This window comes from Drosophila subobscura, chromosome E (genome assembly GCF_008121235.1).
Source record: "Drosophila subobscura isolate 14011-0131.10 chromosome E, UCBerk_Dsub_1.0, whole genome shotgun sequence".
In the NCBI taxonomy this organism is placed as follows: domain Eukaryota; kingdom Metazoa; phylum Arthropoda; class Insecta; order Diptera; family Drosophilidae; genus Drosophila; species Drosophila subobscura.
This window is the reverse complement of record NC_048531.1, coordinates 18,077,691-18,103,602: the sequence shown is the minus strand read 5'-3', so window position 1 is coordinate 18,103,602 and position 25,912 is coordinate 18,077,691. Positions and strand designations below refer to the sequence as shown.

The 25,912-nt window shown below is 46.6% G+C and overlaps 7 protein-coding genes across 7 annotated transcripts; 3 read left to right on the top strand and 4 right to left on the bottom strand.

Moving 5' to 3' along the window:
• Positions 1 to 197: 197 nt before the first annotated feature.
• Positions 198 to 1,280, top strand: LOC117891460 (exosome complex component RRP4). The gene is made up of 2 exons (XM_034796943.1): positions 198 to 733; positions 792 to 1,280. Exons 1-2 carry the CDS (start codon positions 287 to 289, stop codon positions 1,239 to 1,241), a joined length of 897 nt encoding a protein of 298 aa, XP_034652834.1. The 5' UTR covers positions 198 to 286; the 3' UTR covers positions 1,242 to 1,280.
• Positions 1,281 to 1,359: 79 nt separating this feature from the next.
• LOC117889977 (zinc finger protein 358) lies at positions 1,360 to 6,504 on the top strand. Its single transcript, XM_034794557.1, is given in 4 exon segments — positions 1,360 to 1,699; positions 4,475 to 5,569; positions 5,635 to 5,656; positions 5,659 to 6,504. Coding segments are annotated over 4 exon segments (2,043 nt in total). The 5' UTR covers positions 1,360 to 1,537; the 3' UTR covers positions 6,423 to 6,504.
• LOC117889979 (caspase-1) lies at positions 2,130 to 4,311 on the bottom strand. The gene is made up of 3 exons (XM_034794560.1): positions 3,749 to 4,311; positions 2,769 to 3,334; positions 2,130 to 2,711 (listed from the first exon to the last, which is right to left on the bottom strand). The coding sequence occupies exons 1-3, from the start codon at positions 3,898 to 3,900 to the stop codon at positions 2,455 to 2,457; spliced, it is 975 nt and encodes a 324-aa protein (XP_034650451.1). The 5' UTR covers positions 3,901 to 4,311; the 3' UTR covers positions 2,130 to 2,454.
• Positions 6,505 to 6,511: 7 nt separating the features above from the next.
• On the bottom strand, positions 6,512 to 7,237 carry LOC117889981 (cytochrome c oxidase subunit 6A, mitochondrial). Its single transcript, XM_034794562.1, has 2 exons — positions 7,078 to 7,237; positions 6,512 to 6,961 (listed from the first exon to the last, which is right to left on the bottom strand). Exons 1-2 carry the CDS (start codon positions 7,172 to 7,174, stop codon positions 6,729 to 6,731), a joined length of 330 nt encoding a protein of 109 aa, XP_034650453.1. The 5' UTR covers positions 7,175 to 7,237; the 3' UTR covers positions 6,512 to 6,728.
• Positions 7,238 to 7,459: 222 nt separating this feature from the next.
• On the top strand, positions 7,460 to 10,303 carry LOC117889978 (serine-threonine kinase receptor-associated protein). Its single transcript, XM_034794559.1, has 3 exons — positions 7,460 to 7,966; positions 9,252 to 9,917; positions 9,975 to 10,303. Exons 1-3 carry the CDS (start codon positions 7,846 to 7,848, stop codon positions 10,172 to 10,174), a joined length of 987 nt encoding a protein of 328 aa, XP_034650450.1. The 5' UTR covers positions 7,460 to 7,845; the 3' UTR covers positions 10,175 to 10,303.
• On the bottom strand, positions 10,235 to 11,116 carry LOC117889980 (eukaryotic translation elongation factor 1 epsilon-1). Its single transcript, XM_034794561.1, has 3 exons — positions 10,962 to 11,116; positions 10,591 to 10,896; positions 10,235 to 10,526 (listed from the first exon to the last, which is right to left on the bottom strand). The coding sequence occupies exons 1-3, from the start codon at positions 11,040 to 11,042 to the stop codon at positions 10,374 to 10,376; spliced, it is 540 nt and encodes a 179-aa protein (XP_034650452.1). The 5' UTR covers positions 11,043 to 11,116; the 3' UTR covers positions 10,235 to 10,373.
• A 1,624-nt stretch (positions 11,117 to 12,740) lies between these two features.
• Positions 12,741 to 25,224, bottom strand: LOC117890385 (auxin response factor 19-like). The gene is given in 11 exon segments (XM_034795186.1): positions 12,741 to 13,087; positions 13,155 to 13,307; positions 13,381 to 13,516; positions 14,943 to 15,135; positions 15,343 to 15,434; positions 18,091 to 18,185; positions 18,255 to 18,584; positions 18,650 to 18,751; positions 19,423 to 19,684; positions 19,687 to 19,726; positions 24,908 to 25,224. Coding segments are annotated over 11 exon segments (1,575 nt in total). The 5' UTR covers positions 24,962 to 25,224; the 3' UTR covers positions 12,741 to 12,969.
• Between the last annotated feature and the right edge of the window lie 688 nt (positions 25,225 to 25,912).

Genomic DNA, 25,912 nt, shown 5'->3' with positions numbered 1-25,912 from the left:
AAATGGTTGCAATTAATTCAATATACCTTTGTACTCCGTTGCACCGTAAAAATACATTGAACTCAATTTCGTAGTTAAAATATGCCGAAGAGTATATAATATTCCGTAAATGGGCACCCCGATGCGTAATGAGTATCAACAGAGACAGACACAACCCACAGCAGCTGATTCGATATGGCTCCGCGTTGAAGCGAACTAGTTCCGCCATCGAACTGGTTCTACGGCGCGCGTGTTTTTACGTTTGTTTTGTTTAATTTTCAATTTTCAATTGAAAACTCAATCTGCGATGGCCACAAATGCAACAATCGAATTGGCGCTGGATCGCGTGGACTGGTGTGCACTGGCCGAGCGGCAGGACGTCCTGCCGCGTGTCTACACACCCGGAGAGGTGGTCATGCCGGAGGCTGGCTTCATGCGTGGTCACGGCACGTTTGTGGAGGATGAGAACATTAAGGCCTCGGTGGCCGGTGTGATTGAGAAGGTGAACAAACTGATATCTGTGCGTCCGCTCAAGAGTCGCTATGTGGGTGAGATCGGTGATGTGGTGGTGGCGCGCGTCATTGAGGTGCAACAGAAGCGCTGGCGAGTGGACACAAATTCCCGCCTAGACTCCATACTGCTGCTGTCCTCGGTGAATCTACCGGGCGGAGAGCTGAGACGACGCTCCGCAGAGGATGAGCAGATGATGCGACGCTACCTGGACGAGGGCGATCTCATCTCCGCTGAGGTTCAAGTGAGTGATCCGTCAGTTGGGTTCCTGCCCCGAAGCTAAATTGAGTTTTCCTCTACAGAACATCTTCGAGGAGGGCACCCTGTCGCTGTACACGCGCAGTTTAAAGTATGGAAAACTGTCCCAGGGCGTGCTCGTCAAGGTCTTTCCCGCCTTGGTCAAGCGTCGCAAGATGCACTTCCACAACCTGCCCTGTGGGGCGTCTGTGATCTTGGGCAACAACGGCTACATTTGGATATCGCCACCCAAAGCTCAAGAGCAGGATGGCGGCGAGGGTGGCTTTGCCCAGAATCTGGGTGAAGCAGTGCCGCGAAACGAGCGCGAGGTGATTGCCCGCCTGCGCAACTGCATCCTGGCCCTGGCCAAGTGCAAACTGATGCTGTACGACACCAGCATACAGTATGCCTACGACGAGTCGCTCAAGTACGAAGCCCACGAACTGCTGCAACAGAATGTCATCTACGATATTGGTGAACAGACGCAGGCTCGTCTGCGAGATGGAGATGAATAGCCAGGAATAAACAAAAACAAAACAAAAACGTGCCCCAAACTTCGTTTTTTGAACTATTTTGAACAGGGTGGCAGCGCTGGTGCGTGTGTTCAGTCTGGCAGCTCGGATAACTTTCGCTGGTCTGGCAGGTCTGCAGGGTTCGTGAAAAGAAAAGACGCCTGAAAAATTTGTGTCACTGCTTAAACCGTGCAACTAACTAATTTTGTGTGCAGTTTGCGGCATTGCTATTTAGTTGTTATCTCCATTAACTATTAAGTGTGTGAATTTGCCAATTGTGAAAGCATAACAGTGTCACTATGGAAGACCTCGCCAGAGCCCGTGAGTGCGAGCTCGCCGAGAAGAAAATCTGCCGCTTCTGCTTGACTGGGGAGAAAATAGCCTCGCTTTTTGCGGAAAACTCTAGCGTCAAGTCGACTGCATCGCTACCACTGCTGATAATGGCCCTCACATCCACCGAGGTAAGTCCGGATCGGAATGTTTAAATTGGTTCAAAGTTGCACTAACAGCAAAACCGAGCAAAGAACTTGGCTAAGACAATGCTTGGGGTTTCTGAACAGACTGCGTTTATGGGGGGGTCTTGGCTAAAGGGACCGGCCAGGCAAAAGCCCTTTGATCGGTCATTCATCAGCACACACCTAAAACCCACATTAACTATTGATATCGTGCCATTTTGGCATGCTAATTGTGTGGAATCATTGTTTTGCATACAATATTGTGACAACTGTACGCACACAAATACAGCACATGCAGCTGCATACACACACTCACGCCAGCTGTTGATGGCGTTGCCACTCACAGTAGGGTGTTTGGCGCGCACAGACAAATTTTCAAAACGATTTTTATTTTCTTCATAATATATCATCTTCAGTGTATATTTTGTATAAAATCTTCATTGTATATTCGTCTTATATAATATTGGTGATATCAAATATATATGTGGCTGTATATTTGCATAAGTCTCCATTGTGTATCTCACCTTAAATGCCTAATAATTGTAATTTCCCGATTGGCAAGTGATTAATTATATATATATGATGAATGTGTGTGTGAGTGGGGATGAAAATTTAGTCAACAATAAAGCTAGAAAGAACCTACAACTAAACTTTAAGTAGCATGGAATCCAAAGTGACGCATTGAGGCGGGGGGTGGGAGGTTGTTGTGGGCGTTGAACGTATCAGGCGGGGCGCTGGGTGTGAGGTTGAGATACTTTTTTTTAGCCAGCCTTATTGCCGTTGGGTTTGTCGTTGAAGCGCAGTATGCGCGTCAGCATGGAGGTGAAGCACGGAATTTGCTTTTGTTGATCCATCATTGGGTTGGCCGGCACGTTCGACTCAAAGTTGATGGCCACATGCTGATTGACGAAAGTGAGCAGCGTGAGCAGATCGTACTTTTTGGCATTGCTGTTCAGCTCCTTGATGAGTGACTGCATGTACCACGAGCCGTTGTTAATATTGCGCCAGGAAAAGTAGCCTGCAAAAGGGGAAAACGTAAATCAAAGAGGAAAATGAAGCTAAGACCAATCCTTACCGGGTATCGTCGAGTATGAGAAGAGAAAGTCGGCGTGGACGGGTATTTTGTAGCCCACGGATGAGTCCCCATCCGTTTCAGTCTCGCTCTTCTCGAGCATTACGCCACCGTCGAGGCGATCGCCCTGGCAGGCCTGGATGAAGAACAACTTCGGCTTGCCCGCCAGCGTGGGGCACATTTGGGCCGTGAAGTAGTGCCAGATCTGGTCCAGCTTGTACTGCACATCGTTGGCATAGATGCAGCCATGCTCGCCGTGCGACAATATGGCAATGGCCAGGCAATCATTGTCCGTGTGATCCAGCGAGGCAATCTTCTGAATTTGATCGCGTATGCTCTGCCACTTGCAGTCCTTGTACACGGACACCTCGAAGCCCAAGCGCTTGAAGCTCTTGCGCAGCTCCTCGGCATCCACATTGGTGCCAGCGCGGGCACGCAGCGTGGGTATCTCGAAGAATTCATGATTAAATATCATCGCCTGGCCGCGATGCTTGTGATTCATGTTGTACTCGCTGGCATAGCGTTCCACGGGCATGCGGGCCTTGCTGTTGATTGCAGCGGCTGGAAGGCTACGAATAAGTTGCAGAAAATCCATTAAACCATCAAATTGGTCATCATCGGTCATATCAGCGATAAGATTAGATAAATATCAGTGGCCGAAATTAGAAATGATTTAATTGAGACACAGGTGTTAACATAATTTTGGGACTTTACCGGCAATTTGGTTAACAAAAAGAAAGGCAAAGGAAATGACTAAGAGAAAGAATGTTAGAACGCAGCACGAAGAAATTTCATTCAGGCAGCAACAAATCATAACGGAATCGGGAGCAAGGGTATCAAAGGAACACAGACTCACACACAGATGCGTGTGCGTGTACACAAATAATATGCATACTTGTGTAAAAGGGAACGGGAGAATGATACACATGGAGACAGAGAGAGTGAGAGAGCGCGCACACACACACAATGCACATGGACCTTACCTCGCTGCAGCCAATGCACCACCGCCGCCGCCGCCGACTTTACCCTCGCAGCCTTTGGCATCGGTACTATCGCCCATGCTGCTGCGATTGCCCGCGCCCGTTCCATTTGAGCCGAGCACAATAAAGTTTCTAGTGATGCACTCGTCCGTCATTTTGCTTCTTGATATCTTCTACTTGGGAGAGAGCAGTGCAGAGCAGAGCAGCGGCCGATACTACTGCAGCGTCAATTGTTTGTGTGGTTCTGTTCTCCTTTTTGCCTGCCTTTTTCCTTTTGTTCGCAGCGTCTGCCTGCCTTCTTCTCTCTGCCTTCAATTGTTGCGCCCTTCTTTCCAAGCGAGCGAGGCCGGGCCCGTCAGTCAGGTTCTTTGATATTGTTTGTAACTAAAATGCCACTAACGCGGTAATCAACAGCTGTTTCGTTGTTTGTTTTCTTTCTTTGATGCACTAACAATTGAGTAATGGATTAAATATCCTTTTATGGCTTAGACGCGTTCAATCAATTAATTAACGGAGGTTAAGCGTGCTCACGAATCTTGATGTTTGTGTTTTGTATGTGATATGCAAGTGTGTGTGTGTATGCACTTGCCGCCAAAGTAGGGATGTTAATACTGATCGATGTATCGACCAACAAACATATCGATAGTGCGTCCATCGATGGTAGTTAAAATATCGTGTAGATATCGAAATGTCGCTTATTTAAATGTTTCTGTTTATTTGTTTTAACAGGTGAGCGCTGATGACAAAATGCCCAGCTACATTTGCCTCGACTGCCATCTGCTGTTCGAGCACAGCTACCGCTTTATGCAGATGTGCAAGCGTGCGGAGACAGCGCTGCGGCAATATCCGCTGACTGGAACGCTGCCAGCACCGATGGAGAAACCACGTCCACCGACCAAGAATCCGACTGTGGTCACTGCGGGCAAAGCGGCCGACGCTCAGCCCAGGAAACTGCTCAACACGCTGGCCAACTCCAAGACGGTGATCATTGAGGATGTCCAGGTGCTGGAGACGAGTTTGCTGGCCAAAAAGCTGGCCACAGCGTCCACACGCTCCAATTCATATCAGATGAAGGTGGAGAACAACCAGGAGCTGTCCATGGATGACATACAGAACATGATGGATGATATGGACAAAGAAGTGGAAGAGGAGGCAGCGGAAGCATCTGTGGCAGCTGCAACGTCGCCGCCAGCAGCTGTGCCGCCCGTTCAGCAGAAATTGCCCAACAAGCCAAAGGTGCTGAACAAACCCTCCGTGCGGATATTGAACAAAGGCGCTGCAGTGGCCGTGGAGCCCGAACTGGCCACGAAACAGATCAAACGTGGACGGGATGGCAATGTGGCAATTGTCACGGAGATTATAGGCCCCAATACGGTGCCCCAACTAGAGGATGCCACCAAGGACGCTGCCATCGTGGCGACCAATGTGTTTCCCTGCCCGGACTGCGAGCGCTCCTTTCCGCTGCTGCAGCTGCTCGAGATTCATCGCCTGAATCATACGCGCGCACGCAGCTTCCAGTGCGCCGACTGCAGCAAGGCGTTCTTCTCCAAGTACGATCTGCAGAAGCATCGATTCATACACACCGGCGAGAAGCCGTTCGCCTGCAGTGTCTGCGACAAGGCATTCACGCGTCGGGCGCTGCTCCATCGCCACGAGAGCACGCACACGGATCTGCCGAAGTTCATTTGCGTGCACTGCGAGAAGCCGTTCCTGTCGCGCGAGGACATGACGAAGCATGCCGAAAGGCACACCAAGTCCCGGCCATTCCGCTGCACCATGTGCAGCAAGTCGTTTGCCTTCAAGCAGGGCCTGGAGCGGCATGAGGTAAGAGCCAGTGGCCAGAGCTGCCTCAAGTTACCTTTTAATTAACTTCCTTTTCCCCCCCGCAGGTGGTCCACAGCTTGAATCTGCCCTTCCCTGCGAGCACTGCCCCCGGAGCTTCGTTACTTCGAGCAAACTGGCCCGCCATTTGGTGGCCCATGCGGGCAAGCGTGCCTATCCCTGCAAATATTGCTCCAAGTCGTACATTCTCTCGCATCATTTGTCGCGGCATTTGCGCATGCACAAGCAGGATTCCGGCGCCTCGTTTGCCTGCAGCATTTGCAGGGAGTCGCACCAGAGCTACGACAGCCTCATCGAGCACTCGGTGCAGCACGCGAACTTGTCCCTCAAGTGTCCGCTGTGCAACGAGAAGATCCACGACATTGCCGCCGTGGAGGGCCACATGACGACGCACAAGGAGGGCGAACGCTTTGCCTGCGAGTTCTGTGACTTGATCTTCCTCAGCTCGGATCGACTGCAGAAACACATCGAGGATGAGCATGTGCTGGACATGGACATGTACCAGAACGATGGGGACAGAGTCTCGATCCAGAGCGATGCCGAGGCAGAGTTTGACCCACATGAAGCCGAGCTGGACGAGGCGGAGCAAAAGTTTCTGCTGCAGGAGCTGCTGCGCGATGAGCAGCCAGCATCGCCACCGCCGCCGGTCAAGAAGCGCAAAGTGGAGGCCACGGACGCCATTGTGATACCCAAGCGCACCCGGCAGGCGCGTCTGGCAGATGTCGCCCCGGCAGAGACTTCTCACAAGACCAGACAGCAGGCAGCGGCAACGAGGAAGGGCTCGGGACGTTCGCTGATCAAAAATGGAAATTCAGCGACAAATTCCAGCCATTAAATTGTACATTCAACCATCAGTAGAGGTAGCCTACAGCTGGCTACACATTAAACGAAATATTTCTTAGTGTTATTCGCCCGAACCGAATCGTCTTGCGTTTGCTTTATTCAATCAAGGATCCAACCGCAGTGTCTGTGTTTTGTTGTGGTGTTCCGCATGGAGTTTAGAGTTTAGTTTAACATTAAATACAAGTCTCCTCGCAGCATACGAATGTGTGTTAGCCAGGCCAGGCCAATAAACCCAAAAAGAAAAAACCTTCATCCATCCTTCCACCCCACACGGAAATGCGACTAAGCGAGTGTCCACTTAGTGCTCATAGCCATCGGGCAGGGGGTTGACATGGGGGTTGTGGAACAGGCTCTTGTTGCCCTCGCCCCAGGGGAAACGCTTCTCGCGGCGACGCAGGTAGTCGTACTTGACGAACTCCTGGCGGGGCTTGTCGTGCTCCTCCTGGTGCTTCAGGTAGGCATTCAGCATGCACAGGCCGACGGCTGGCACGGCCACGAAGAAGGACAGGCGCTTCCACACCTTGTAGCCACCTGCAAGGAGTCGTATATGTTAAAGGAGAGCCCCCAAATCGATGGTCTTGCCTAACAGCCAGATTACATAACCTTAACCCCACAAACATTGCAGAATTTGGCAAAAGGATATTTACCCGAGTGCTCGCCGGCCACGGCAGCAGTGCCGGACATGTTCCTGGCCGCAGTTGCGCCAAATTGGCGACGAATTGCGTGGTTTAGAATAGCAGACATATTCTCCCTGCGATTTTGACGAATGAAAATTTTGCTATTAATAGGGATGACAATTCGTAGGCGAGACTGGCTACGATTGATATCGATGTTTGCTCTGACTGAATCGCACTGTTAGTGAAATTGGAGTCGCCTGCTTTGTTAAAAAAAAATAAGCACACTCTTTAATAGAGTTTATGATATACATGTTTGTCAATTACACAGCATTTAATATAACTTTTAATTAAATTTAGTCACAAATATCGTTCACCTCTGGCACGACTGCAATCCCCATCGCGGTTATCGGTTATCGGCTGCCCAATCGACAACATCGTCGTGTCGCGTAATTTTCTCCCCTATTGTTGATAAAAAATTGTAAATACATTTGTCTAAAGCAAAAGTGCACAACATCCGTTAGTGACGCGACACCGCACGAGCAACATCAGCCAGCGCTGAGCAGCCCGCCAAGGACATGCATATTGTAAATTGAATCGAAAGCATGAGTAGACAGTGAAAAATATTAAATTAGCAGCAACCCGGAGTACAAAAAGGCCACTAAACCAACACCCACGAATAGCCAAGTTTTTTATAACAATTCTCATTAGACAATAAACCCACGGCACACCCCCACAAGTGTTAGAAAGTAAAACGAAGAGTATTATTACAACGAAACGAAACGCAATTTAATTTAACAAATGGCTGCCAATAACTTGCGACAAATACCGCTGACCTGCAGCGGACATACGCGTCCAGTGGTGCATTTGGACTTTAGCGGCATCTGCGACAGCGGATACTTTCTCATCTCCGCTTGCAAAGGTAAAAAACGATGCGCACACAAAAGTTCCCATGCGATAAACTGTCCTTGTGTGTTATTTATAGCCTGCCAATCGACGAAAGATGCAGCATCAGCAAATTAACAAACAAAACAAACATAATGTATGAATGTCTGTGCGTACTTGTGTTTAGGCCTGATTGAGGCTCTCTGTCTAGCCTGGCTGAAACCTTGACCCAAATGTTGAATCACTTATTAATGAGGCGAAACCTGTTTGCTGCGTACGAACGAACCCTTTTCCCACACAAACACAGCCACATACACTTCTCGCTTGCAATATATTTTGCATTCTTTGCCTTGAGATGTCTCTGTCTCTCTCTCTGTCTGCCTGTCTGCTGTCTGTCCTGTCATGGTGTGAGTGCTTGCATTTATGCGGAATCAAAGCAAATCATTTCCATTCCAAGTTCAAGTTAATTTTTGTTTTGCGCTTTATCGCCATTTAACGTACAGGCTTCCCCGCTTGTTTAACAACTTTTCAAAACAAAAAAACTTTGCCCGTTTTGTGCGTACAGGAAGCACCTTGAAACTTCTATATTTACATTGTGAGCGCTGCTGCTGCCGCGATGCTGCTGTCAAGAGAGTGAGAGAGAGAAAGAGACTTCCATATGTATATGGAATGCTGTATACCCTTTAAAACGGGAAGCGTTAGATGGATTTCCTTATAAGAAATGGGAATGCATCCATTTCCTGCTGGAATATGCCAGCACAAGGTGAATTTACTTGCAAGGTGACGTTTTCACCACAAAGCACTCTCCATCTCCATCCATTTCTAGCGCTTGTTGGTTTGTGTGTGGTGAATAAGTTATTGGTCCTCCACTTAGCGGATAACCTTACCTTCTAAGTAAATTCCCCTTGTTTCAGCAAACTTCCTCGCTATTCTCATATACCTCACCGCACCACAGGCAACCACTTCCATTTCCCCAACATCATTAAATATACAATTAACTGATAACCGTTTACATTCTAATATGAAAATGTTGCTTTGATTGAACTAACGATCTGTGTCCCTGCCTGTAAACTGCAAGCGGCAGCTGCACATCGAGAATGTTGTGAACTTGGGAGCTGCCTGCCTGGCTGGCTGGCTGCTGGCTTGCATGATTCCGATTCCGTTTCGATTGCCGCCGCTGCCGCCGTGTCAGGTCGTTGGCATTGGGATGGTGTGGCGTAGTCATTGAGTCAAGGTGGCTTCCGCCGCTCACACTTACAATTTATTTATCAATTTATTACACTTGTTATGGCGCAACTGAGAATTCTGGATTGTTCTTGCAGATGGCAGCCCGATGCTGCGTCACGGCGACACCGGTGACTGGGTGGGCACCTTTGAGGGGCACAAGGGCGCCGTGTGGAATGCCACACTCAATCGTAATGCAACACTGGCTGCCTCGGGAGCGGCCGACTTCACCGGCAAGGTGTGGAATGCGGTGAGCGGTGCCGAGATCCACAGTTTCCAGCACAAGCACATCGTGAAGAGTGTGGCCTTCGATGCCGACTCAGAGAACATTGTGACGGGCAGCAACGAGAAGCTGGTGCGTGTCTTCAATCTGGAGCAACCGGAGGCCAAGCCGGAGGAGTACAGTGGCCATGCCGGGGCCATCAAGCGTGCGCTCTTCTGCCGCGACGACAAGTGCATCGTGTCGGCGGCGGAGGACAAGACCGTGCGCCTGTGGGATCGCATGACGGGCATCGAAGTGCAACGCCTGCAGTTCAACAGCCATCCCAATAGCCTGGAGATCTCGCGTGACAATCACATACTGACCATTGCCCATGGCTCGTCGATTAGCTTCTGGGAGGTGGACACCCTCAAGAAGCTCAAGGAGGTAAAAGTGCCGACAAATGTGGCGTCGGCCAGTTTGCATCCGGACAAGCACGTCTTTGTCTGCGGCGGCGAAGATTTCAAGATGTACAAATTCGATTACATAACAGGCAATGAAATAGGTAAGGAAATGACAGTCCACATGGAAGGATTCTGCTAATCTTCCCATTATTTGGCAGAATCATTCAAAGGTCACTTTGGACCAGTGCATGCGGTGAAGTTCAGTCCCGATGGCGAACTGTATGCAAGTGGCTCCGAGGATGGCACCCTGCGACTGTGGCAGACCACGGTGGGCAAGACCTACGGCCTGTGGAAGTGCACGGAGCCCAATGAGCTGAACAACTCGATGAGCTCACCACGCGAAGTGCCCGCTAACTGATGCTGGAGAATTGCCAGTGCCATGGAGCGATACGAGACGAGCTATAGCTGAGATCTTTTAACGATATTTTATATATATTCCAACGCTGAACTCTTCTACTCATTGGCATTAAATGATATAAAAAACTTCGTTGTGAAATGCAATAGAAATAAATAAATTAAGTTTCTCAATTGTGACTCGAGGCGGCACTGCCTGACGCTTAGATGTGCGTGCCCGTGGCCCAGCCATGCAGGTAGATGGTCGTAAAATTCAGCAGCGGTTCACCCTGATGTACGTCGTCACGCTTCTGCAGATGATCGAACCAGCGGGAGAGGTTCAAATACGCTTCCTTGTCCACGGGCGACAGCGATTTCTGCAACGAAAATCGAAAAATTTAAACTAAAAGCGCACCACAAAAAGCACAAAAAAATACACACCACAAGATCATAAATGGCATAGTAGACAGCCAGATCGGCCAGTGTTATGAAGTGCCCCACGAGATAGGATTTGCTGGCAAAGAGCTTGTTCAAGTCCGCGAGCAACTGCTTGGCCACATTCCTGTCCTTGGAGCCGGGCGCCACGTAGAGCACAGAGAACTCAATCCACTGATACACCTGTGCCTCGACTTCCCGCGTGGCCTTGCTGTTTTGCGCCGTCTCCGACTTGGATTCGTTGGCCAGGCTCTCCAGAATTGTGGCAAATCCCGCCACGGCCTCCTGCTTTGCACTTGTGCGCGTTACGACCTTCACAATAAAAAATCAATTGATGGCTGCCAAAACTTTCGTGCACTAAATTGCGTATGTTTTACCTGCTCCTCGTTCAGCTGCACCTTGCCGGGGGCCACGCCAAGGCAGTGGGCAATCTTTTGCACTTTTGCAACGTCGCACATGGTAGAATTAATAATTTAATAACAATTATTTTTTTTTTTTGGTATTTAATCGCTGACGCGATATTGGATAATAACAATTTCGCGTGCAAAAAGCTATATCGCATGACCCTCAAAAATATACCAAAATATACCGTAGAATATACCTACGACAAGTGGAAGCTCGCCATCTGTTGGTATTTACATGAACTTTATTAGTAGTATGTTGTCAGCACTGAACTAAAGTGCTGTAAAGTAGCTGGACTGCAATTTCAACGAATTAAAACAATTTAACGTTTAAATTGAAAGTTTACACATTTATTATACACTTATGACACATTTATAATATTGGTACGAGTAAAATGGAATACATATCCGACTCATTTTCATCATTAACACCTCCCACTGCACTCTGTCCATGTAAGTACATATGTATGTGTAACTGTACAAACCGTTCGAATTTGGGTTTAGTTTACGGCTCGAATTGACCCTTTTGTGTGGCATTGAGCGGGGAATATATTCAGATTTTTGGACAAAAATTCAAATTACATCTAAATATTTGCTCTAAGATTTGTTTTGTGTATTAAATTTAGTGTCTGTGCACGTACATAAATACATTTATTATGTACATGCCTATGTATATGTATGTGTATTTTCTCCTCAATGTACCGCTACTTTACTGGTGTCCACGCTACAATTTGGGCCGCGTGCCAATTGATATTTTTTGATGGAGCCACCAACGTTATCATTCCTTTAAATTCCATTGTGCTGCAATAGTTTTGTGGATTTTTGTTCATCTCCCCAATACTCGTATTTTTATAAGACATTTAATGGACTTTTTTCTATAAGTAGGTGTGTGTCTTTGCTACAGGCTTAATTTGGGTACATTCAGAGTTAAAAATTCCTCAAAATTCATCGTTCTAAATTGTTGCTGCATAAATCGCATGTAAAACTAATTTCTATGCTGTGTGTTTGTGGCGTGCCTCTCTAGTGTTTCTTTGATTATTTAATTGTTTTTTCGTTTAATTTTGAAATGGTCCCGACTAATCCATACATACAATACATACATACATACACTATGAGAAACCTGGAGTGCCGGCTCATGGTGAAATTACTAATAAGGTGGCGCTGTCCGCACTAACTTATTCACCACGCTCAAAAAGACAAGCGCTAGGAAGGGATGGAGATACAGAGTGCTCTGTGGTGAAGACTTCACCTTGTTAGCAATTTCACCTTGTGCCGGCGGTCAGTGCACGGATGGGGCCTGCTGTTTCGGTTTCTGCAACAAAAATATTTTGTTTAGTTGGATAACAAATTCCTAATTCCTAATGTAAGCAAAAATTGCACAATGTGTAGTAAATGTTCATTGGGGTTCGTTTACATCTAGAGTTTTTTTTGCTTCAAAATAACAATCAATTATTCATATTTATGTGATTTTTAAAAATGCAATTAAATTACCATTACACATACACACACATCAATACATATATAATTAATAACAATAAATTCCATTCGGCAAACGGTTGCCAAACCATTCAAAAAATCAGTACAATTTCGCGCCCTCGCCACTCCCCTAATGGGAATTTTAAATTTAACTTTTCAAAAATTACAAAAATTATTGCTTTTGATTTTGGTTGGTTGTTTGTTGTTGTGTGTTTTAAATTCTCTCAATTGAAATAAAAACAGAAATAAAGTACAGAAAAACGAAAGGCATAATAAATTATAGTTAAGATTTTTTTTTATATTTAATCAAACTATATACAGGATTTAAATGTAGAAATGACTAGAGTAAAGTATAGTTTAAAAAACTAAAATTAAATGGATAAATATATGTACAAATGAGTCATCCATCGAGCGATCGAGTCTGTAACTTAGGAAATTTTGCACTTATAATCTATAGGAAATCCTCGGGATTCGGTTTTAGTGTTGCGTAACGAATTACGCTTGATGCTTAGAGCACATGAAGATTCTCACAGCTCTTGGACTTGGAATCTCTGGTCCAGACGCGTCCCAGCAGGCCCTTCACTTTGAGGCTGGTGGAGGTTCTCGAGCCGCGATATTTACGTGGACTGGAAGAATAGAGACAGAAGACAGATTAGTGCCGTTACACTACACTGTTGTGTTTGCTGAACTCACCTGCTTTGAGAGCTTCCCGGCGGTGTGCCGGGCAACTCGCTCAGTGGTCCGCCCAGCGGTCCGAGCGGGCTGTTGGCATTCAGGCAGCCAGCGTTGAGCGGTGAGCAGGCGCGACGCTTGGACTTTCTAATCGAACGCTTACGGAACAGATCCCTGCAGGGCAAAAGAAAACATCACAAATATTAGCAGGCAGTTCAATGGAGCGTAAAGTGCGTTTGCCACCCACCTGGACTTTTCGGGATTCTCCAGCTTGAGGCGTATTTGGGAGAGCAAACCCACCAGCAGCTCGTCCACATTGTGATTGATGCCCACCGAAGTTTCAATGAATTTACAATCGTAGGCGGTGGCCATGGCCTTACCCTCTGCAAAGAGAGAGAGAGAGTGAGAAAAGTTAAGTGAAAATGCGTGGAAATTATGACCAAGGGCGGCGGCCCCAGTTTACTCAGTTAATCAAATCAAATGGCTGGCGCTTAGTTAAGTCTGAGTTTGATGGTCATAAAAGTGGAACTTGGACACGGATTTCATATCTAAACACGGGCTGACTGGGTGTCCAATGCGGAACCTTCTGTGGCACACACACAACTCGTAAAATCTGAAGCATCAAAGCTTGTACCTCATGTGCGAGAGTGCTCCTGCTGCTGCTGCGAGCATTTTATGACAAGCTCACAATTTTTATTAACGATGTGACGAAAGTTGTTCAATATATACACACACTTTTACCCTATACATACATATATATTTATATAATGGTATGTGTGCGCAGATTTTATTAGATTTTGATGGGCTGCCCGGTCCCCTTCGACTCAGGCAACTGCTTTAAAGATTTAAGCGCTGAACTCTCGGCGGCTGTTTTGCCTTTCTAATTAAAAGCCAACAAAAGGAAAGGCACAACAACATTGAGGCACAAATGGACTCATTGGAGTGGCACTAAATTTGCTGCAGACATCATTAAATATGCCCAGAAAAAGGTGCAAAAAATCGCATAAATATTTCAAACAGCCAATGGAATGCCAATCAAATATGGCTCACTGCAGCCACTCCCTGTCCCCCCCCCTGCACATATCATTTTTCCAATCATTTGTGACAATGTATAGGATTTATGAAAATAACTTTTATGCAGACATTCCTGTACACAGCGTGACGCCTGGGGCATATACAAAATTCTATAAATATTTTATGAAATTAGGGCGCCGCATTAGTTGCTCAAACCCCGCAGCCACTTGGGTGCTGCGGGGGTACAACAATAGGCTTATGTGCCTTAAGTGGAGTACCCGAAGTATCCCCAAACACATGCCACGCGGGACACAAAATGTAATCAATTTTGCGCTGAAACAATTTCTCCGCCATTAGCCTCGGTGAACCCCTTCCTGGACGCGCAACTCCCCGAACCATTTTCATAATAACAAATCTAATTTAACAGAAAATATTGAATTACTTAGATGAAAGAGAGCGCCGAGCCAGCGTTACCTTTGCCAGGGGGGGTTGGGAAAGCTCTTTGGGGAATCCGATATAAAAGTCAAGTACTTGAGCCGCACACAACGCGGCGGAGCGACCTTTAAGCGAGGAGGCGAGACATTTGCCTCACTTAAAACGCTGCCTGTTGACTTCCGCGTGGGCAAACTTTAAAGCTCCACTGTCCCCCAGCAGTCCGCTCTCGCGCATATCGAAGGACCCTCACCCTCACCACTGACTACATTCAATATCTATTTTTAAACAGAAACCCAATCGAGCGCACTTTCAAGTGTTAATGAACAGAGAGAAAGGGAGACATAAATCTCTGCGACTTACCTTCAGATGTGACCAGACGACTCCTGGCGAGGTCCGACTTATTTGACACCAAAATGACTGCCTTTTGCGCAATGTTCTGATTGGTCCAGAGCACCTGGAGCACCTGTTCGGCAACGGTGAAGCTGCTACGGTCTGCCGCCGAATAAATGACGCAGTAGCCATGAGGATCATAGTTGGTCAAGCACTCATCCGGCTGTGAAACGAGATGACAACCAGAAAATGACATTGAGTGAGGTTGAGTTAAAAGCTTTAACAGCAGGAGGATGCCTCTGCTGTGTGCGAGTGTTGCTCTATGGCCTGTGCATGTTAATGACATTATGAAATGTCACGAATAGAGTGGACACTGCTGGGTGGAGCAGCAGGGAGAGTGTGTGTTCAAGGCAAAGGGTTGAGTACTCACAGTCATTTCGGTGTAGCCATGGTCAATGAATATCAATTCCGATTCCTCGCCACTGAGTAATACTGAAACGGCCTTCTCACCAGATTCATCATCTACATGTGTGCCAAAAATACAAAATAAATAGTTAAACGAATTAATTTTAATGCAAAACACGCGCCAGCTTTTGATGGAAATCATTTTCAAGCTATGATTATGAATTGGTGCAGGCGGCATAGCTAGTGTGGATAGAGAGTGCAATAATAAAGGGAATAAAATGCAGTTACAGATGCTGCTAGCGCTGTGCATGCCAACGAAAATAAATATAAAAATATAAAATGATTGCCCCAAAAAGTATGCTATGTTTATTGCCCAACCCAAAATGCAATGCGATGCGGCAGCAAAGAGAACGTGTGCGTGTGTGTGTGGGTGTCGCTGTGTGAGTGCTGCTTCCCACTATTATTATTATAGTTTTTAATATTATTCATGTCACATTATGTCTGTTTTAGCGCCGTGTTTATTCATTAAACAAGAATTATGAAGCCTGGGAAAATGCATGGCCTGGCACGTACATTTATTTAGAGACCCAACCCAAAGGCAAGACCAAAACACACCACCCATTGACCCCATACTTAATTAGTGCTTAGTTGGAACTGCGTTATGCAAAATCATTTCAATGCCTCGGCCATAAATCACAGGCCAAACAAAAGGCCAGGCCCGGCCCGGCCGCAAAGCGCAATCATTTGACAAACAATTGGAAAAGCGCCCACGGAAAAGCCAACCAACTAACTGGCGGAGTGTATTAATAAGTATTTCTGTGTGTGTGTGTGCTTGTGCGTGTGCGTGTGTGTGCCTAATTCCTAGGGCGTGGCTGGTGGGCGGGCAGTAGGCTAAATCGAACTCAATTAGCGGGCGGGAAAAATCAAATCTAAGGCAGGGCAAATGCAGGGGGAAAGTTTTTGTTTTTTGGAGCATTTGTTAAGCATAGAGAGAATATTTTGAATAAATTGTAGATATATTAAAGAGTAGATAGTACTATTAACATGATTATTATTGCTATTATTATTAATAGAATGGAATAGAATTGGATTATTTAATCTGCTTTTACCGTCGGCGGCTTTGTCAATATGAATGCGTATATCACAGTTGCCTAGATCTTTAATCGGTTTTATGTACAGAGTTGTTATAGTTGTTGTTGTTGTTGTTGTTATTATAGTTGTTGTTGTTGTTGTTGTTCGAGTTTTGTAGGGTTTGTTTGATTTTTGGTTACAGAGAATATCGAATTTAGAATGAGACATCAAATTGGATACGAAATGGAGAGAAACAGAGCAGAAATGATCATTGCTTTATAACCAGACATACATATACAATACATACATGAGACATGATACATACATACATAATACATAATACATATGACAGCAAATCGGTGTGGGGCTTTAACTATTATTGCCATCAAGCATTCGGTTTTCAATGCCGCGAAAATAATATCAAAAAAATAAAGATTTTTGCATTCTTTTTTATACCCGGTACTCGAAGAGTAAATAGGGTATATTGTATTTGTGCGGATAACGGTTGTATGTAACGCACAGAAGGAAACGTTTCCGACCCCATAAAGTATATATATTCTTGATCAGCATCAATAGCCGAGTCGATTGAGCCATGTCTGTCTGTCCGTCTGTCCGTCCGTCCGTCCGTCCGTCCGTCCGTCCGTTTGTCCGTCTTGTTTGTCGGCTAGTTCTCAGCACCAGACTGCTGTGTGCTCACACTGAAACCAGTGTATTTCAAAAATGAGCCCCGCCCCCGCAAAAGGGCGAAAACCTCCCAAATCTACAATTTTGAAGATAACAGAAAACCATATCTATCAGATCACCAAATTGGGATCCGATTGGATCATTATTATAGCCACAATGAAGAAATTAATTTTCAGTAAGAAGCGTCTCACACGTCCCTTCTCGTTTTCTTTATTTTTTGGCAAACGACAAACAATAAGCGGTAGAGGGTGAGGTAGCGGCAGGTCAAAGGCCAATGCATATGCACATTTTCGTTTATTAAATTTTCCATTTCGCTTTGTCAGTTTTTATGTTTTTATTGATTTTGTCTCTAATGTTTCTTTTTCTCTTTTTCCTTTTATTTATTTCTTTTTCTCTTGTCTTCTATTCATTGCTGTTCTTTTTTGTCTGCCAATGAAATTGTTTATTGGCATTTTCCCACACTCGCTGGAAAACGTTTCCACCCACTTTATATTTTTGTTATTTGGCAAAAATTTCCAGAACTGAGGAGCATTTATTTTCATTGCAGCTTTGTTTGGCAACAAAACGGAAACGTTTTGAGGGAATATTTTCAAATGCAGAAACCAAAATAGCTACGGGACAACACAGAAACGAAATAAATAGTAAATTAAACTGAAAAAGGTGAAAGGGTTGGGCAAACAGAAGCAGGGAACAGCAGCGGGAACAGTAACAGAAGCATTAACAGAAATAGGAACAGTAACAGAAGCTGTAACAGAAGCAGTAACAGAAGCTGGAGCCGGAACAGTAACAACAACAGTAACAGAAACAATAACAGAAGCAGTAACAGAACCAATAACAGGAGCCATGACAGCGAATGAATAACAAGGGGAAACTCCCTCCGGGCTTAAGGGTTTACGGAGCACGCACAGACAGACAAACAGTTAGATGGATGGACAGTCACAGCGGGGTGATTCAGGGGACAATGCAGTGTCGCTATGGGCTATAATTGTGGGACCAAATGCCAATTGACGCCACTCACCGATGCTTGTGTCGTAGGCATGCAAATACTCCGATGTCATGAACTGCGAGACCAGCGAACTTTTGCCGACGGCTGGGCCACCCAGCATGAGTACCCTGCGAAACAGAAACAAAAGGAAATGCTTTAGACACCTGCAGGCATGCCCTTCCGTAACAGACACTCACCTGTATGGCCCATTGCCCGGATTGGAGGTGCTGCTCTCACGACTGGAGGCCAGCGATGTGCGGGCCGAGCTGGATGTGGGCGCCGGCAGCTGCTGCTGCTGTAATTGTTGCTGCTGCAATTGCACCTGCAACTGCTGCTGCTGCTGCTGTTGCTGCTGTTGGGCGGTCAAATGTTCCGTGCTGGAGTTCGAGCTGGCCACACTGTTGTTGGAACGGCTGCGTCGACTTTTGAGCGAATCGCCGCGATTCACCACACCTTTGCCAGTGATGGAAAAGTGGCGCAGGCGATAGTACTCCTCTTCGACACCAGTGTTGGGCATGGATGCCACTCTGCAGGGAGGAGGAGAAGGGTTAACAGAGGTCTGGTTGCGGCTCTCTCTCTTGCCGCTGCTTACCTGGATCTTTGCTGCGGCAAACATAGCTGATTGGGCCTGCCGGAGGCGCGACTGCCGGGCATTTTTACCGACTGCGAGCGGCTGTGATGGGGTGAGCCATAGCTGGAAAAAGGAGGAAAAAAGCGGAGATTAAATGGGGAAATAAAATGGCTGCTGGTGGGTCCTTGTGCTGCTTTCAAAATAGATCAGCCCATTCGCTGTTTATCTGCAACTGACACATGTCCTTGTACCTGCACTGCCCTTGGTATGTTTTTGCCTGGTGTTAGGAGCTGACCACAAGGCGAACACTCGCTAGACAAATAACTGTTGGCAGGGGGGGAATTATATAAATAATCACCAATACGTATGCCGCGCTATGACAATCAACAGCAGAGGCTGCGGGCCACGTGCCCCCATAGAAATGTTTGTGTGGGCAATTCGCAAAAATAAAATTACAATGTAAATGCGGGAATCTGCCATGTAGATGTGTATGTAACACATATGTAGATGTAAGCAACGTGCGTCAACAGGTTTCGTCTGCGATTATGCGATTTCGATGTCATTTTCGAATGAAATGGCCAACAGGTGAAGGCCATAAAAGAGCAAAGAGTTGCCCAAAGAGTTTGCCTTTTGTGTCGTACGAAAACTTTTTTGATTGCTTTGCTCCGAAATGACCCTCCTGCAGCAGCGTTGGGAAATGGCAAATGCCATCGGAAATTAAATCTCAAGCTGGGCGCCATAAAAAAGAACGTAATCTGTGGGGAGTTGCTGGGTCTCCGTATCGAGGTGCTTACCGCATTTCAAAGTCGCGCAGCTCCTCAATGGTGAGCGTATTGGTCACATCCAGCAGTTGCCGCATGTTCTCATCCCGCTTGTGCTGCTGCGGATGATGATGATGATTCTGTTGCTGATGATTCTGCTGCTGCTGCTGCTGCTGCTGCTGATGACTGTGATGATGATGGCTGTGTGTGGGCGCATGGGCCAGCTGCTGTGAGTTGCGTTTGCGAGCGTTCAGCTCCTTGCCCTGCTCCACGCTGATGAAATCTCCCTCATTTTGATCAGCAGCGTCTCCACGGTGCTGTCCAGACTCAGAGAAGGCTGTTGGGGAGAGAGAGAGAGAGGGGTGGAGCTATGGTTAAGCGGCTTGCAGCAATTGTGTACAAAAGTTTCATTCCCTTCAAAGTACTCATGGTCGGGCGACTCCCATTGAGTGGCTCCTATCGGCTTACGAACTTCCGTTACAAGGCAACCAAGGCTCAAGGCACCCACCCTCAAGGGCTGACTCGTTTACTGATTTGCAACAAAAGTTATTCTTTATCACACACCTTGAACGGGCGCTGCTCCTGCCAGCTGCATTGCGTGTCTGCAGTTGCAAATTTGCACAGTTTTTTTCACCAATTCGTGTCGAGGTAAGCTCCCCGATTCCAACCCAATAAACCGCTCGGCAAGGTCTCTCCACTTCATTCCACTTTGAGCTCTAATGAGGGCTAATACAGGGCACACTTAATGAGCTGCTGCTGGCGCTCCAGCTAATGTTCTTCTGCTCCAATAAATTGCGCGCCAAGTGTGCCTTTCAATGTGAGTGTGGCTGTCTGTCTTTGGGTAATCATTTATGGCCGCAAACGTATAAATTTCAGCCAGGTTAAATTATCAAGAAATTCACACGGCCAGGCAAAAACTTTGACCATAAATTACAGCGAGACTGGGAGGGAAAAATACACGGCTACCGGCTGCCTGTTCCACCTTTTGTGTACAGCCCACAGACCTGCTCCGAAAATGCTGAAATTAATTTGTATATTTTATTGGCAGGCCTGACAGAGTCTGGCAAAAACTTTGCCCGCAAACGCTAATTAATAATGCCAGTATGTGGAGAGGAGAGCGGAAGGAAAGAGCGTGGAAAACCCAACGCGAAATAAATATTTTAAGTGCCATCGAGGGGAAAGAAAAGTTTTCGTTTAAATCTGCTCGATGCTGAGGCGGCAGACGACACTTTCACTGATGACGACATCAGCGGCAGAGTGTGGGCTGCTGTTCCCTGCCACACTCTTCGATTTCCCCCCCCACGTTACACGCGTCGTATGAGTAATATTGCTTCGGTCATGCTGCTGCTGATGACGTTGCTCTTTTTTTCCTCCTGCCATTTCCCATTTTTCCCATTACACAAGCACCGAAAATAGTTTCTTTTTTTCGTGCATCGTCGAGTGCGTTTCGTTGCTGTTGCTGTTTCTCTCTTTTTATTTCTGTTTCTGTTTGGGTATTCTTAGCAGCAGATTGCAACGCTTGGTGGCACATGAAAGGAGTTGCCACACGCAGCAAAATAGCCACAAGAGTGGAAGAGGGAAGAGTGGTAAGAAATACACAAAAACGAACACAAGTTCTAGGGTAGCTTTCGGGCTGTATGCAGTTCACGTTTAAGTTCCAAATTTATGGGGAAAAGACTTCATGGAAGCTGTGGAGGAACATTGACCAAATGTTCCCATAAAAGATTGGCACTTAAAGTGTCTCCCTTCACTGGGTATCCACCAGTCAGTAGTGCCGCTGCCTCCTCCCTTTTGCTTTGCTTTTTCCGGGAGCGGGATTAGCCGGCTCTGTTCCCTGTTTTGTGGCTGGAAAAACTACGCCGCAGCGCGCAGCCAATCGAATTGGCCATTAAAAAAGCAAAAACCGATTCCGAGGTGTTAGGAAAATGTTGAACAAATAAAATGCTGAATGCGAGAACTCATAAGCGGATCAATTCACGTTAAGTGTAGCCAAATTCTGCTACTCTGTGTGTTATTTTCTCTTGGGGTAGCAATTTGATTGTCAAAGGAATGGACTGGTCGGGTCGGGTCGGGTCGGGTCTACGTGCCAAGTGGCATGGGGGAAATGTTTCAACAATCCTTGGCAGCAGGTATGTAGATTGGAATGCAATTCGCTGCTTCGAGTGTTTATCTCTTTGTTTATGCGGAATGCAAATTGCAAATCAAATCAAATCGATTGGAACAGCCTTCCAGCCAGATGCAACGGGAAGAGCCAACCAACCAGCAGCAGCAGCAGCAGCGGCCTTAGCCTCCAACCAGCCTTGGCTATGCGAGTCGTTTGCATAAATTAGAATTGATATTACAGGAGCGAGGCGAAGCGGGAGCGGCGCTGCTGCCAGCACTCATTTCACACCCGATCGAATGCCGCACCCCAAGCCTCCTCCCCCCTGGCTGTTTTGGCCATTGTTTGCATCGTTTAAAAATACATTTCGTTTTGCTAAATATGTATTAAAAATAATCTCGCACAGACCGCCCGAGCGCCCGACCGCCGACCGCCATGCATGCAAATCACTTCTCAGGTTCAGGTTTTTTTTGCTCCACCATTTTACGCCGTTCTGTGTTCAATCGCCTGTGAAATCCGGCTAAAGGAACGTGTACTGGGGGCAGGTTTTTTACTGGCTATTTTCATGCCACACGATTATTAAAAATAATAAAAAACAGCGACCACAAAAAAGTGAGCCTGTTGGGGGGCCCGTCGAGCGTTTTGGTTTGCCTCAAAAGTTTCGGGCGAGAGTTTTCGGTTAAATTTGCATACCGAAAAATTCCCTTACATTAAACACAAACATTTTTTTGTATACAGCAGATTGATGGACTCTTTTCTGTACAAGTTCTGGAGAAACGTGCACGTGCCTGCTGCATGTCTCTGGAGCTGCATGCAAAGGCTGGCCACATCTCGGGAGCTGCGTGTTTCAGGTAAATAACCTGCCTGGAGCAAAACTATTCGCGGAGCGCTTTCCGTTTGTTGAGAATGATTATTTTTGGCACTTGGACAATAACCAGAAGTGTACCAAGAATCACACAATGCAATGCATTGCAATGCAATGTATAGCTAGAATATTTCTCTCTCTATTTATACTCTTGTGCTTCTGTGTTTATTTATAGCAAAAGGTTTATTTATGGCCGAGTGCAACGAGAGAGAGTGCAGCAAATGCAGCAGCAGCAGCAGCCTTCGCACAGCTCGAATGGGGTCAATGAATTCGTATCCACCGTCAAAGGAGCTCCGGCGCAGGCCTCAGGTGTTCATAAATCAGCCAATAAATGACACTTACAAGCCAATTGGCCTCCGGAATAATGATAATGATAATGACTGCCCGCCCAGAGACACACTGCCCTCAAAAGCAGACGATTAACCCCGTATACAGCACCCGGGGGCATGCTTGGGTGTGGGTGTGGCGCTGTGGGGCGCTGTGGGGCACAATCCACTCATTATTAAGTATACGCAGCATTCAGCGCGCGAAAGGGTTGAGGTGCTGCCTAATTGACTCCTTGACCACAGCCCAACATTTGCACTTTGTGGCTGAACTTTCTAATATTTTTTGCTGCTTTATAATTAGCTGTTGGGTGCGGCTGACCCTGACAGTGCCGTGCCGAGAGTCCACGCAGAGAGTCAATAACCGATTTGGCCATTTATCATTTAACAATGCTGCGGTTCTAAGTCAATGGCCGAGGCAGCGGCAAAAAACGCGCAAAGTATTGACCTTTGAAGGTTGAGAAATATCAAAGGAAAATCTAAATGAAAATCTAACAGAAATCGATGCCACAAGTTATGGGTAATTAGTGGCGCGAATCTGTATGGAAAAGCGCTTCAGTTTCCGTTCGAAAAACTCATGGGCAGGTGGGGAAACTTGAGCTCGCAACAAGGACACGCCAAAGCGAGGCAAAACATGTTTTGCAACAGTTGCAAGGCCCACACAAAATGCAACGGCTGCGGCACTTCTATTTTCATTTACATTCCCACACAAGGAAGCCTGCCTGCCGCTCTCTCTCTGACCACTCAATGTAAAATCAATAGGAAACAGCTGAACCCAACAATGGAACTAGAACTGAAAGCCTGGCGAATGTTTACTTTGAAGGTGAATGGAAATGGAAGGAGGAGTATGCCAGGGAGGATGGGTCTGCCGCGCTGCACTCTAACGAAGGTGCCTGGCTAAGGTGCGTGCCTGCTAATAATTCGCCAAAGACCCGCCAGTGCCGGTTTGAAGGTAAAACTGATTCCGGAGGTGGCACACACACACACACACAAGATTGATGGCGTTGGCGCGGCAATTTATGTAGAAGAAGTCTTCTGGGGACTATCGATCCGAATGGGGGAGGGAGGGCAGAAACAATTACAGTTTACACCTAAATCGAAGGGCAGGAAGTTGCCTTCACATTGGAATATTCATTGGAGGGGAATACTCATTTGTTTCAGTCGCTATAATTCTCAATCCCTCACTCTCTCTGATCTGTTTTTATATACGTTAAATGCGAGTGTGCACCAGGAAATGCTTTCGCACAGAACATCTATAATCTTTCAGTATCTGTTCATGGCCCAGTTGATTCCCTCTGCCTCTGCCCTTTATGCATCATTTTGTGTACTGCAAGTACATGGACAAAAGTTCTCAGAACAATGTTGCTAACTCACTGAGGATTACAATGAAATCGTTAAATATCTATATCTATATTTATGCACAGCATCTGCCTTGGTCTGCCTCTATGACAAGTTCTCTTTCTCCCCTACCCCCTTTGCCGCTGGCGGCCTTTGCTTTTTATGTTTTTATGATGCGATTTAAACAAGTAAATAAATAAAGTGAAAACAACCTGTGAGCTGGCAGTCGATAGCTGTGCTGGACTCTATAGACTACTGGGCAACTGTGTCTGTGCCAGCGGCTCTTCGTTCCCTTCCCATTTCGTTCCCGCTCCGTAGTTTATTGTGACAGCTGTCATCTGCCGTGCACGAGATGAACAGACAATACGCGTAGCCATGCATACATTAATACATACATAAATACATATATTTGTACATATGCAAATAGAGTTGTTCTTTGCCTGTCACTTGCAGCATTTAAATTAGTCATAGCCCATTGTGGGCCAGCTCGTTCTTATTATATTTCAATCCAAGTGGAAATTATGAAATAATAATAATAATAATAAACCCCCCACCCCAGCCCAACATTTACGTGCATAAATCTCTGGGTTAATCAATTTTCGTGTGTGTGGCTCCTATCTCAGGCCCAAGCGAAGCACAAATTGATTGTCAAATTGACGTCAGAGCTGCGTGGGGTAGGCAGACGATAAATCTGCAACGCAGGGACTGTTGTTGTTGTTGTTTTGACAGGATCGAGGCTGCTATCTTATCTCTCTCGCTGCACCAGAGCTCTAGTCCTGGCTCGTTGTTAACTCATTAGCAAAATCAATCAACCTGGTTGCCCATCCCCCCCGAACCCCGACGGGGATTTACGATTGGGTCTCTATGGGTTTTATGGGTTTATGTAGTTACCTCCTTGCAGCGCTTCGACAGGCTGCGGCAGATGCGCTTGTAGAAGGGCGCCATGATTCACTGTGAACACTTTGATGGGAATTCTATTGCAGAACGTGCGAACCGGCAATCGACTCTACTTGTTTGTGTGTGTAGGTGTATAAATTAACGGCGTTTCGATATTGTTTTGCTGTATGCACAACGCGTTTACATAGCGAACAGATTGCAAGAAGATTAATTGAGCAGAGGAGATTTAATAACTGTAAAAACACGATATGTAATTGATACTGCGCGTTGCGTTCGAAAAGCTTTTTGCGTTTACGTTATGCCAGAGACGATGCTTTGCTTTACCGTTGCTTTGCTTTACTGAATCGATCGCCGCCTGCGCATCGTTTTATGAGCTGTGAACATCGGCCAGAGTGAGAGAGAGATAGCAGATAGATATATTCGGAGAGAGAGCAAAAGCGAACAGTGAAATCGAGAGAGCGAGTGCACGCAACTTTGAGCAGAGAGAGAGCGGCAAACAGACAAAACGAAGATGGAAAACAAAAGAGAGTTCTCCGCTTTGCACTCACACGATTACGGTTCTACAGTTATGCGGGGGGTATATTTTACAGCTATAATGTATGTACGTACCTGCTGCACAACGATGGTGGCGCGTGGCTGCTTGCAGACCGCAGCCGCCTCCATGGGATTTGCCGTCACATTGATGGGTCCAGCGCCACGCTCCTCCAGCTGAAAGCCGTAATCCTCCTTGGCTCTGCTCTTGTTCGACTTCGTCTTGAACGAGCGCTTGCGGTTGGTGTCCGTTGGGCTGAGTGCCGACAGCTGACCGGAATCGCTGCCCGGACTGGGCATGTGCAGGTTGAGGGTTGAGGTGGAACCATGTTTGGGCGGGATCTGTTCGAACTTGTTGGCTATGTCATCGAACTTGTTCAGCTCCGCGTAAGAGTGATCACTGGGGGAGGAGGAGGACTTGGCCTGCGGATAGAAGGCGTCCGATTGCGGCACATACTGCTGGTTCTC